At 41.3% G+C, this 13,963-nt stretch overlaps 1 protein-coding gene across 1 annotated transcript in view; it reads right to left on the minus strand.

Moving 5' to 3' along the window:
- Positions 1 to 13,963, minus strand: part of prmt3 (protein arginine methyltransferase 3) — a 65,810-nt gene that overhangs the window by 13,395 nt on the left and 38,452 nt on the right. Inside the window, exons 12-13 of the mRNA XM_028577953.1 lie at positions 12,577 to 12,764; positions 9,793 to 9,879 (exon numbers count right to left, since the gene is read on the minus strand). Coding sequence (XP_028433754.1) covers positions 9,793 to 9,879; positions 12,577 to 12,764 — 275 coding nt within the window. The remainder of the gene's footprint in view (positions 1 to 9,792; positions 9,880 to 12,576; positions 12,765 to 13,963) is intronic.

Here is a 13,963-nt window from a genome sequence, read left to right on the forward strand (position 1 = left end):
AGAGAGTAGGTCTAGACCAGGGGTCTTCAGCGTTCATTAAGCTAAGGACCCCTTAACTAAAAAAGAGACTGAGAAGGGACCCCCTTCTACATATATTGTATAAAATGAGGTTGCATATTAAACTGGGCCTACAATAACGTGTAGGCAACCTAAAGCCTATATATTTTTACATAGAATACCAAGCTATTAAAGCATTTTCACTTTATGAGTTTTTTTAACGTTAATATGAGTTCCCCCAGCCTGTCTATGGTCCCCCAGTGGCTAGAAATGGCGATAGGTGTAAACCAAGCCCTGGATATCCTGCTCTGCCTTTGAGAAAATGAAAGCTCAGATGAGCAGTTTTAGAATCTGCTTGTTATGAGGTCATAACCTCCCCTTTCTCTGCATTGCCCTCCCAGAGAATTTGGCCAACCCATGAGAGAGAGACATCATGGCTTTCAAATGAGAAAAGTGGCAGTTGGTCAAGGCCACACCCCCACCCTCCACCTTGCCCCTCCCACTCTCCTCCTCAATAGCTTCAGACACAGAAATGGCACATACTAAGGAAAGCTCATTGTGGGACTGGCTCTAGTGGCTGTAGTTCTGCACCAAGGCTGAATTTCGGGAAAGAGACTTCAGATACAGTATTAGGGGACCACTAAAGTCTATATAAAAGAGACTTCAGATACAGTATTAGGGGACCACTAAAGTCTATATAAAAGAGACTTCAGATACAGTATTAGGGGACCACTAAGGTCTATATAAAAGCATCCAAAGAGCACCGTGTCATGGGACCTTTAAAACAATAATTGTTGGCATCATTTTATAAATCATCTTTTAATATTAAACATGTGGCACAAGGATCTTAGGATTAACTGTATGGGTAAATGGCTGTCTTAGTGACTACCTTACCTATAGGCCAGTGAGCCTATCATCAGTGGTGATAGGTGGTTTTATTTGCTAATAATATGTCAGAATTATGTTTAGACATTTTAATTTATGAAAACAACTTTTTGACAATAATTTGGAGGCCCCCCTGCAGTGACTCTGAGGACCCCCTAGGGGTCCCGGACCCCCTGTTGAAGATCTCTGGTCTAGACCACACTCTCAATTTACAGAGACCCAACAATTCCCCCCCCCAAGAGCAAGCACCATCTTTACTTGATAATAATAAAAATAAAATAAAATTGGCCATTTGGGGACAGAGAACTATCAACACAAGCTGATAGATAACACAACCTTCAACATATCACAGCTTATTGAGTTGTTATGGCTAACATGTTAGCAGACATTTTCCATCTACATTCATCAAACACAGAAATAGCATTCAGTCACATCGTTGTCAACCCAACGATATGCAATGGTTTTGTTTTTCCTCAACTTCTGAGAAAAATACCAAGGTCTCCAGCTGCTACATATTTGGCTTTCTTTACCAACTATTTGCTAACTTTGTCTGCTGTCTGGTGCTAAGCAGGTAGTGAACAGTGGGTTATGTGAGCTTGTTAACTAAAAACAGCCACATGTTTGCTGGAAATAAGGTTGGTGAGTGTGCTGAAACTGAAGTAGGCCTAAGCAGTAAATGTGCTGTATGACTAACAGAAGCTAGAAATCTCCAAAGAGATACAGAGCTGGCAGTCATTTTCTGCACTATATGTGCAACCCCTTTCACATTACACAAAGTCATTAGATTAAATAACCCAAAAAAAATTATGAATGCAGGCTCGGTTGTCATCTTGCGCTTGAATAATCAGAAACCTTAAATTAAAAACGTTGCACCCTCACAGACCTGCGTTCAAAATGTATGTTCTATTAATTTGGGATCATTTTAACAAGCCCGTTATGTTGTATCTGAGATTTTTTTTTGTAATCCCTGACCGATCAAGGCCTCTGTATCCCGGCACAAGAAGGGGCGTTAAAGAAGCAAGAACGACAAACCGAGAGAACAAGGGAAGAGAAAGGGTAAACTTAAAGCATAGAGACACATACACACACCCACACAACAAAAACAGGACAAATCAGAATGCTTTTCATTTTCATCAGCGTTTAGCCTTGGGCCCCTGGCTCTGTCTGTGATAAGTGATGACAGCGGGCTTCCTGGCGGCCCACGGAGGAGGCTCTGCAACACTGCGGCTCTCCGGCCCCCATTCTCCAGGAAGAGCAGGGGGAAAATTAATAATTATCATCATGGATAACACCAAGAGGGAGCAATTCATCATTGCTTTCCTTTCGCCCGGCTGTGTGTCAGCGAGCTGCGTGGCCCGGCCAGATACTATTATACGATGTAAGGGGGGAGGTTAAGGGGAGGAAGGGGGAGGGGGCACTGAGGGGGGAGGGAGGAAGGGGGCGGCAGAAGAGTGGGCTAATTCGCTTTTGATGGGGTTTATCCAGGCGTGGAGGCTTCAAGCACGACCACCTCATGGTTGGTGTGAATTCCCTCCCCCATCTCTCCCCTCAGCCTCTCCACCCGACTGCTGCCACTCCAGCGAGGTGGAGCATGAATCAGGCTTGGCTGCTGCACCTCCAGTCGGTGTTTCTCACTCATGATGCCAAACGCAAACACACACACACACACACACACACACACACACACACACACACACACACACACACACACACACACACACACACACACACAGTACTGTAACAGATTCACGCTGTGCAATACGGACTGTGGTTAGCTGCATCACTGAGCTTTGTTTAGGTAATCTCATAGAAATAAAAACACTGAACACAGATTTAAGTTCAAGGTGGGCGCTGGTAAAACGGGTGGTGTAACATAGACGCACACATTTTCAACCCAACCCCCCATTTTATGACTATCGGTCATAATAACTGTTTACTCACCTCTGTTGTCGAAATTGAGAAACATAAATTCTGGCATCAGGGCAAGGAGCACAATCATCCTACAGCTGTTCGCCCCCCAAAAAAAATTCTATTTAAATCTCAAACACTTGCCTTTGAGTGCTACCGAAAGTAAAACACAAATAAAGCAGAATTGCGGTTCTTACTTCATGGTCAACTTTCCAGCTGACTACCTGCTGCATCGATGAGAGCTCTCTGGTGTTTATGTGAGTGGCTGGGGCTAGTTTGTGATTTATCTTAAGCTAAGCAAACAGTAGCACATTTTCCAAACTGCAAAAATAAAATGACAAGGTCTTCCTCAACTGCCACTATTAATAAAGAGACAGTGGCTAATTGCCCTACTGCTGCTATGCATTTTGCTCCTACAGCTACACAGATTTCCAGATGACTACTTTCTATGATTACTTTTGATTGGACTAAAAAACAGAACTGTGTGACATTTCTGTTGCATTCAACTTTTTAAAAAGTTGTTGGTGGCCCATGCTGCTTCCCCCAGTCGATGACAGTCTTTGTGGCCCAAATCTTGACATGTGGTTTAAAACATGCATTTATCATTTAATTTTAGATCCAGTTTAGTTTCAATAATATATTTGCTTTATTTAGAATGTTTGTGTTCAAGTATCTGTTTCATGTTTGCTTTGATTTCGACTCTCTAATTGGGAATGGTGCACACATAAATGCCCCCTGCCCCACCAGGTAGTGGCAATAAAATGTTGTCAAGGCCAATACTCATACTCATAACATATGGGAATTACAGCCAGCTTGTAGCACTATCAAAATCCCCCCATTAAGAAAAGCACTGCTGATAAACAAGTAGAGAAGACCAGGTCAACCATCATATGTGATTAAAGTAAAAAAAAAGGTAAAAGGTACTTTAATGTCACATACGCATACATGTAGCGAAATTCATTCTCTGCATTTAACCCATCCCTCAAGGGAGCAGCGGGCAGCCATTTACAGCGCCTGGGGACCAACTCCAGATCTGAGCCAGTGCCTTGATCACGGGCACTGACTGGAGAACCTAGTACATGTTTTTGATGGTGGGGGAAACCGGAGCACCCAGAGGAAACCCACGCAAACATGGGGAGAACATGCAAACTCCACACAGAAAGGCCCGGAACAACCTGGATTGGAACCTAGAACCTTCTTGCTGTGAGGCCACAGTGCTAACCATTGGGCCACCATGCTGCCGTTAATATTATTATACGATTATACGGTATATTGTATAAATAATCTGGGATGTCTGGTGCCTGAATTTGGTGTAACCACTATCCCTCTTAGTGATTGCCTACATTTTTCAAAATGCCATTAGACAACCTTCAGTGTGCCTGAAATTGATGCATCTAGCTCATGTTGATGACGGGTCTATAATGAAAGAGGATTTTTTTTGTTGAGAAAAACAAAATAGCTAAAGCTAAAAAAAGCCTGCCGAAAACAATTTCTGTTGACAGTCAAGATCCCCTAACTGTGAATGCTATGTACTTTACACTGCTGAGAGTTAAAGAGTGGACTTTTTTTTATTTATTTTTTTTATCAACAGTCCCCTTCTTAATGTGCTGAAAATCGTCCTTGAAGTTGACGAGCGCCTGCCCCGTCAGTCCAGAAGGCCATCCCCCCCACACACAATTTAAATTTGATGGAAAGCAGGTTCGAGATGGATTGCAAAGACATTTTTCTCTGCAGCGCTACAGTAACTACATCAGCAGCAGTGTTAAAATTAATTACAGACAGAAACTTATTCTCTCCTGCAACACCATCAGCATACATCATTTTCAGCCTTTAGGAGGGGGTGAGGCATTTTTGCTACCTGTTCTACAGTTCAGGTAAATGGATCATGGAGCTCTAGGGGCTAAAAAGGACAAAAAAAGGCGAGGGTATAGATGCCCTGAGAGAATTTCTGATCCAAGTTTTAATGAAAGTTTCAGCACATACACATGCAAAAGTTTGGGGGATCGCTTCGAAATTTCCATTCCACTCCATTATATTATTATATAAAATACCAGCTGATCTGAGTGGGTGGCTGATCTTTAATGCAATATCTACATTGCCCATTATCAGCAACCATTCATCCAATGTTCCAAAGGCACATTCTGTTTACTAATCTGATATCATTTTAAAAGGCTAAATGAGAAAACATTGGAGAACCCTTTTGCAATTATGTAAGCACATAATGTAATCTGAAAACTGCTGCCCTGGTTAAAAAAAAAAACTATGCAACTGATCTCAGCTGGTATTCTGTCTATAATGGAGTAGAATTGAAATTTCTAAGTGACCCCAAACTTTTGACCGGTAGTGTATATATCGTGTATTAGGCTCGGTTTGCAAAGGCAGACACGATGTATACAAGACGTAGAGCATGTGAGGTGTAGAAGGGAGGTAAGGAAAGGAGGGATTAGAAAAAAGCACGTGTGTGAGAGGATTTGTCTTGTGCATGATCGGCGCAGACGCATGGGTTGTGCTGTTCATTTAATGCAAGGTTAGGCAGACTGAGCTGATGAATGGACTGTCGACAGGAGAACAAAAGCAGGCGCTCCATCACAGGAGGCGCAGCAGCTCTCCCTCACCGATCCCCCGAGCACTGGTCCAGGAGCGGTTTACCCTTCACACATCCTAACCTTAACTAATACTGAGGAGCTGCAGCCAATACTGACTACAGATCAGTATCTTAGTATGGTAGCATCACCCTACTCCTGCAGGTCAATAATCCCATCTGTAAATCCTGGGACAAGCAGGCTGGATGGAGGAGGCGAGTATCTACAAATGTGTACAAAAGTGATACATTCCACACAGAAGACCTGCATTATAAAAGCTAGAAACAACTGGATAAAATGAGCCTGATAGCACGACTTAATGATAAATCATACACAGGAGATAGAAAGACACGCACTTTTGCATATCAGCCGGCCAACTATAGATTACTAGAAGCGTGAAATAGCAGGAAGAAAGCAGGGAAAGAGTGGTTGTGCATCTAAAAACCTCAAAATAAAAAACCATGCAATCCCATCATCTGTTTTGCTGCAGGACCCCTAACATGACTGGACTTACATTCTAGATCTAGAAACTGGATGTTTTCAATTACAGAGCAGAAAAGACAGGAAAAATGAGAGGATGTTTACAAATCCCATTAAACTCACCGGCCAGGGAGCACAGGCCAGATAATAACCACCTATTGATTATCCATTAAACCAATACGCCAGACAGTGCAGTGACACTGCAGCACAACACAAAGCTGCTCTAACACAATGGGCTTTTCTACAGACAGATCACTTCTCACAGCGCAGAGCGTCAGAGCCTGCAGAGGCTATTCTGTAGTCGGCAGGTTGCTGCTGGTATCACAGAGAGAAATGTGGCTCAGACACTGGAGGAAGTTCAGGGGAAGTGTGTGTGTGTGTGCGTGTGTGTGTGTGTGTGGGGGTTTATGGTGGCTGCCAGCACCTCACCAAATAGACTCATAAACCATTCTTCCATGCTTTAGAGGCCTGTAGCTGACCCTCACTGAGGACACACACTTCAGCTTTGTGTTGCAGCCGTTGGTCGAGCTGACCTACACACCACAACTCAAAGGTTCAGCCAGGTTTCAGATGACTCGTGTAATGTCTTACACAGGACTCTTTATTTTTGTCTTTGGGTTAATTAACCGCATTTCTTTTCAGTGATGGAAAATAAATGAGTAGACAAACAATGTTCTCAATGCTGGAGTTCATGTGTAGAGCCCCTGGTGATACTTGGAGCAAAGTTTCATGTTGTGTCAAGCCTTCTTAGTGTTTCAAAAATAGTCATTTTGATGCGATCATAGTAGTGCCCCTAGCACTCCCATTCAAAAGGCCATTTGACCGAAAATAAAAATACGGACAATCTTAAAAGTGGCGCTTACGTCTTAATTATGCTTTTAAACGAAAGTTTGACTTGGTTACATTCAAATAAAGACCCTAGGTTGCATTTTGGCGAGAGTTACGCTTTAGGACTTATCAGGCTGTGTAAAAATCTGTTTAAACTTGAGCACCATGAAAACACTAGATGGATACGTTGTACATTATTGTCATACAATTCATTCATCCAGTAACTTCTCAGTGAGGAGAAGGTTTGCACTGAAAATGACTCTGCTACATTATTAAATACGAACGTGTCTAGCGTTAAAGAAAATGGAAAAAATACTGAGCTTGTTTTCAACTTCCTATATGTTGTCTTCACAATCAGCAAACATTACCAGCACCACAATCATGTGGGATGAACACAGAGTAGGCCATGGTGAAAATTGACACTTCTTGTTGGCTCCACATAGCCTCTGTAGATCCAATGTGTAGTTGCATGTATCTTTATTTTTGAGGGTTTTCACTTTCTTCAACAAAGCTACACAACATCCTCACGTTGCATACGAAACCCCCTAAATCAGAAGCATGCTCCACCTTTAGTCATACAGTAAAATAAGTTATCTTAAAGGAACAGTCACACCCAAACAAAAACAAGAACAAACAACTTAGTGTTTTTTTTGGTGGGAATCACCAGAGGCCTCACGATACGATATCATCACGATACAATATTATTGCGATTTGAAACATATTGCAATATTCTGCGATATATTGCAATTTATTACCTTTTTTCCAACTTCAAATTTTTCCCAGTTTCAAATGATGTCCCCAAAGGAAAATTTTCTCAACATCTGTTTTATCTAAAAAGATACATTTCTCTGTCTGTTCATCTCACTTCAATTGTATTGCTGCAAAATGGGATTATCAAGCAAACAGACTGACGAACACATTTATCATAAAAGATCGATACTTGGCGTCTTTGTATCCATACAGTATTGCCACAAAAAATATCGCGATACTATGCTGTATTGATTTTTTTTCCCCCACCCCTACAACTTAGCCCTATTCGTATTGAGTAATGCAGATAATTACATATGCAGGAACCATTAAACGTGCGGCATACTCGCCGCAGCCGACCTGTCGTGCGCAAATGTCGTCATTGGAGCGCCGTAACGGTTTATACTTGCGCGTGGTGGTCGTGACACTAGTTGCAGTCTTCTCCTGAACAGAGGTGGCGCTAATGAGCAAAGGCTACAGACTTTGCTATTTCTACGGACTAGAAGAAGAAGAAAAAGGTAAACAACGAAAGAACTGGCTGCAGCATTGACGTCAATGCTTCGATTTGATTTGATGAACTACTTCGTCGGATCACGCCTTTCATTAACCATGAAAGAACTCATCTTAACCCAGTAAGTTTACAAGAGAGACTTGCAGTCACTCTGAGAGTCTGTTTCCACTTTGTCGCGCGCCGCTGAAAAAAAATATATTGCTGCACGACCTAAGGTCACTTAAAATCCTGGCGCGCCAGCGAGATCTGTGTCATTTTGACGTCACATTGGCGCGCGTCACATTGCGGCGACTGTAAAAAGACCCTTAGTGAGCCTGAAATGCTGCCCTGGAGAAAATGTGTACAATGTTTTGAATTATTTTGTATTATATAAATGTAAAACTGCACCATGCCTGAATTCAGGTATAGTGCCTGAGTACTTGAAGCCCTGCATTTGAGAACAGCGATATCTCGTTCCAGAAACAATTTCCTGGTCACTCTGGACAATTTGCAGGCTCAACAGCAACTGCTTCAACAATACTTAAGTGAAATAGGAGCTTTATGTGCCTTGCTCAACGGCACACAGGAAAGATACATATATCAATCAACCAGACTTTTTTTGTATAGCACTTTTTATACATATACAATTGAATACAAAGTGCTTTACAGTGACAAGTGGCTTTGTAATTAATAACAGCATTCACTAAACAATAAAAAACGGAGCTGAGGAAACGCTATCATAAATCTCATCAATTTACAGTGAGGAAACATCAGAGGCAGGATTAGAAATAGATAAAAACTCCAACTTGGTATATACCAACATACCCCAAAAAGTAAAACAGGCTAAAATGCATAGATAAAGAGACAGATACATAAAGAGATAAATTAATGCAGCCCAGTTCAAAGCCTGACTAAAAAGGTAGGTATTTAGTTTGCTTTCAAAAGCATCAACATTCTCTGCATTCTTACATACATTAACCTTTCCCATGAGTGTACTTCCTGTAACGGTTGAAAGAGTTGAACTTTGAGGTCACAAACAATCTGTTGAATAAACTGGCCCTGGCTACCTATTTATCTGAATGAAGTTAGTCAATTTATAGTACGTTGACATGTGGGACAAGTATGTACCATATGTAAGGGGACAAGGCTGAAGCATAAAGAATAACTCAGCTTTGGTTGAGTGGATATGTCCCCGGGACAGGTATCTACAGCAAAGGCGCACGCCGCAACTATTTCCGGCTCCAGTCCAGTGTGAGAGGCGGCTTGTGATTGTTTAAGCGTGTGTGTTTTGGCGTTTGAGAAAATGACAGGGCAAGCAGGCTGTGAACATTCACCATGTCGTATGACATGTAATTCAAAGTCACATTAGCCTCACTGCTCTGATTCGATTTGAAACTCGATTAAAGATCAAACTGACAGACATCCTCCTAAATACCGAAACATAATCCATCAACATGAGCTGACAGATGTCTCTGCTGGTTGTACTGCCTCACTCCTTTTGCACAGCATCTCTGATAAATTACAGGTGGCAACAGTGGATGGAGAGAAAAAAACAACTCATCTGGGAAGAGTTTTTGTTTCCCCAGGGGAGTTTTTATCCCAATTAGACAAACATATGTAATGAGTTTTTCTTTTGCATTTAAGATCTCAGCAACATTAAGTATGACATGCTGACCATATGTTGTTATTCACACAATTAAGCCCCAGTGTCACAAGGGTGGTGCCTTATAACTGCAGAGGCGCCACTTCAAATAATTTAACTTCAAGATCATTTTAAGGCTAAAAGTCAAACAAGATCAACTTTACAAATGTTTCCATATCAATAGCATTGTGGATGTCTCAGTGTGCGAGTGGGCAGCGTCTGTGTGTACTTACCGTGCAGTCTGTGGTGTTTGTTATCTTCAAGCAGAAATCGGATGCAAACTCCAGCTCAGACAGACACACTCTGTTACAGTCAATTGTCTGTTGAAATTCAAAAACACCCACATAAAATGATGAACTTAAAAATAAATAAATACTGATGACAATATGGACTGTGATCAAGCAACACAAAACAAACAACTAGATGGGCACTCGGAAAGCGCAAAGATATCGCAATGTTAATGAAAGGTGTATCCACCCCGTGATTCTGATCGGCTCTAGAATCCAATGGTTTCTTCCTTGGCCCATGCTACAACGTTCCACTAAATTTCATGAAAATCTGGCCAACCGTTCTTCCGTAATCCTGCTAACAAACCAAGCTAAAAAAAAAAAAGACCTCTTTGGTGAAGGTAATAAAAGCGTACCTACAGATAATGTTCTAACAAGGGCATTTGGGGGAGTAGATAAAAGATGCTTGTCAATATTTGACAAAATGGTGGCTGTAACAATGTCACTTAAGCAGCAACTGCTATAGGAATGTGCCAGCAGTGGATGCTACAAGCAACAGAACACCTTTCAGAAACCTACTCCTGGTGAATACATTGGTCTAAGTAAAACAAATCCATCGACATCAGCAGAAAAACTGCGCCGACATAATAAATATGTTTAATCCCTGGCTTACATGTGGATCACAGGCTGTGCCTTTAAGAGACCATTTAGAGCAACACACTATAGCTAAATTACTTTTTTAAACTGTTTGAATTATGGCATTAGGGTAAAATGAGGCAGGTTTAAAGCAGCTTCAAATGGTTAAATATTCTTCAAGTTGAACATTCCTATCTGTTCTCACTGAGAGAAAAAAAAACTCATCTGTTTTGCAGGAATTTATAATTCCAAGAAAGGGCTCTCAATTTTACGGAATAGCAGTCAGCCTTAATGGAATGTTATTGGATCGTATCAACGGGAGGCAATAGATGAGAGTCCATGTAATTTGGGCAGAGGGGCTGTCTATTTGTCACTGGAGGGGAGAAACTATCGATTAGAGGATTCAAATTCCATTATATCAAGTTCCCCCTCATACATCACATCCACAGATGGGTGGATGACATGCTGCTTAGCAAACAGAACAACCGGCGAAGAAACACACGATGGCATGAGAGACAAGAGGGAAGAGCATTCCTACACACAAATATTCAGAAGAGGTATCTCTGCTCTTATATGTTGGACTACGTGTGTGTGGGTGTATGTTTTGTTTTATCTCTGTGTTATGTGTCTGTTCTCGCATCAGGGAAAACATCTCAATCCACAGGGGGCTGAGAGTAATGAAGTTACCTTAAGAGGAACTTAAACAAGGATTAGACAGATCAATCACCCAGGGCTATAGCATCACCACGGACCACACACACCTTTGGGGCCCCTATCTCTCTCTCCACAGAGAACTCCTGCTCTCATTCCCTGTCTAAAGCCTAACAGCTTGGGTCCCACAAACTCTATTTCTCCTACTTGTAGGTTCCAAGATCCTTGTACATTAGGATCAGACTCACATATTGGTTTGCCAATACCCAGCTGATACAGGTGTTAGATATCACATGTTGGGCAGTTGGGGTCATCCACAGGTGACAAAATTTGAGGATCCACTCCGATCACTGCTACAGAAAAAAATAAAACTGAAGAGTTTGCGCTAAAGGTCGAGCCTCGGGGCAACCTCTGGCAGAAACATTTGATGCTTGTTTTTTTATTTTGTTTTATCATAATGGTCAATGTCCTCTAAGCATAGCAGAAACATCCTGAGGGCTGGATCTGGCTCCCTATCTGTCATCTTTGTGCAACAAGTGCTATGCAAACCCAGGTGCATTGTGGCCTGTCAAACTCAGCCTTTAAAAAAGGTCTAGTGTGTAACGTGTTTAGTGTCCTTTTTCATGAATATTTACCACCATCATCAATTCCAAGTATTCCTTTTGGCTTGAAATGTTACATTTGCATTTGCATGAACTGGGGTAGACGCTCCATATTTATGCGCCATCTTGAAATACGTCATACTGCTCCGCTTTTTGCGTTTTCGCTGTCACGTGATAAAATCACAGGTGCTGCTAATGGGTATCGTAGCTTCCCGGCTCCGGCAAGTTTGAAAAAGGAAACGTGGAGGACCACACGTATTCAAAATCCAAATTTCAGGAACAGGAGTCTTCTTCTTCGCCCAGAAAAAGAAAAAGGATATTGAAAAGAGCAAGAGATTGAAGGCTACCGTAGCTGTAATACGTACTTTGAACTGCATGGTGCGAGAAAGTTGATTGCAATATATGATCTCAACGCTAGATGGGAGAAATTCCTACACATTGGACCTTTAAAGAAGTGATTTAGCCTTTTCAGGTTTGATTTTAATCACTTTAAGTTAACAGTATTTCACACGCTGACTTACAGTATTAAGTTATGCAAGTAAATTGCGTTCTTATTTATATAAATACAGAACACATATTCCAACTACTAATTTTACTTCCTGGAAAACACCATATTTCCAATGGTGAAATAACCATTAGAAATATGGCGTTTTCCATCTGCTACTTTCAAAAAATCCACATTATATCCAGCCAAAACAACCAGTAACATGTCAAATCATAGAGACAAGTCACTCTATTGTATCTAATTGTCATTTTAGAAATGCTGACCATTGGTCAAATATATTAGCTACTTGCGGTTTCACATACCAGTATTACTATTGGACCTCCAAAGCCACTACACTGTAGGTTGAATGTTGCAGTACCTATACATCTATGTGTGTAGTGCTATAGACATGTTTACCTGTATGACTGTAGGTTCAGAGATGAGTGTTTCTGTTTTCACCACTTCCACCATAGCCTCAGGCACCACTGCCTTCTTCATGCACGCCATGTTGAAGCCATACACGTCATCCCAGAATGCAATGTGGTCTTGGTGCTTCTGTGTGTCTCCGACCACTGCCAGGCTGATGTTACAAAGGTCTGGATATACTGGAGAAACGAGAGGAGCAAAGGGAGTCAAGGACTGATCATAATATGTATACACGAGTACTGTTTTACAAGTCACAAGTCCGCCTCAAGTCCTGACATTTAAGTCCCAAGGTTAAGATATTTCCATCAAAACCTTCTCTGTACTGCAATCATGTGGGTGACTTCAGGTGTCTTAATGTCACTGACAAATAACTGTTTTTCAGTTATAACTGTAACGCCCTCGTCAGGAGGAACCAGAAACTAGAGAAAATGGGGATGTGGAGGCAGACACAGAGACAGAGACAGAGACAGAGAGAGAGAGAGAGAGAGAGAGAGAGAGCTGGCAATGCTGTTAGTGATGTCAGCCAGCCCACAACCAGAGAAAGGACGCCGGCAACCAACGATTAACAAAGTACCTCTCAAAACTGGCAGAGAAGCTTCGTTCAGACCTGGGAGTAGCTGGACTCTTGGCTGGAACATTTTGTCACTAAAGATGCAACTTCAGTAAACATTTTTTTTTCAGTCCCTGCCTGTGATGCTTTGTAGTTTCTCAGTTTTTTGTTCCTATAGTTATTGCAGGCCGTTTTATGAGCAGTGGAAAGTTAATTTATCTATTTCTGCATCTGTGTCTGTCTGCACTAATCACACTGCTAATTTTTATTCATAGTCTTTTAACCATCAGTTAACATAAACTGTGTTATTACCAAGGTCTACTGACAATTACAGCTGCAAAGATTAATCGATTAAAAGATTCATTGTTAACTATTAAAATAATTGGCAACTATTTTGATCATCGATTAATCGGTTTGAGTCATTTCTTATAAAAAGAAGTGTACAAAATATCTGATTCCAGTTTCTTAAAAGTTAACATTCTAGTTTTTTTCAGTCCTCTATGACTGTAAACTGAATATATTTGAGTTGTGGACAAGACAAGACATTTAAGGACGTCATCTTGGGCTATGGTAAACACTGATCGACATTTTTCACCATTTTCTGACAACTAATCGATTAATCGAGAAAATGAATGACAGATGAATCAACATTAAAAATAATCGTTAGTTACAGCCATATTGACAATGCACTTAAATTGAACCTTACTGTTTCTTAAACCTCCTAACAATGCACTACATATCCAAAAGAAACAAGAGCACCAAACAAAGTCCATATTTTGGAGGTCATTGCATCTCATGATGCAGTTTCAGTGGGCTCAACTATTGTAC

This window comes from Perca flavescens, chromosome 1 (genome assembly GCF_004354835.1).
Source record: "Perca flavescens isolate YP-PL-M2 chromosome 1, PFLA_1.0, whole genome shotgun sequence".
In the NCBI taxonomy this organism is placed as follows: Eukaryota; Metazoa; Chordata; class Actinopteri; order Perciformes; family Percidae; genus Perca; species Perca flavescens.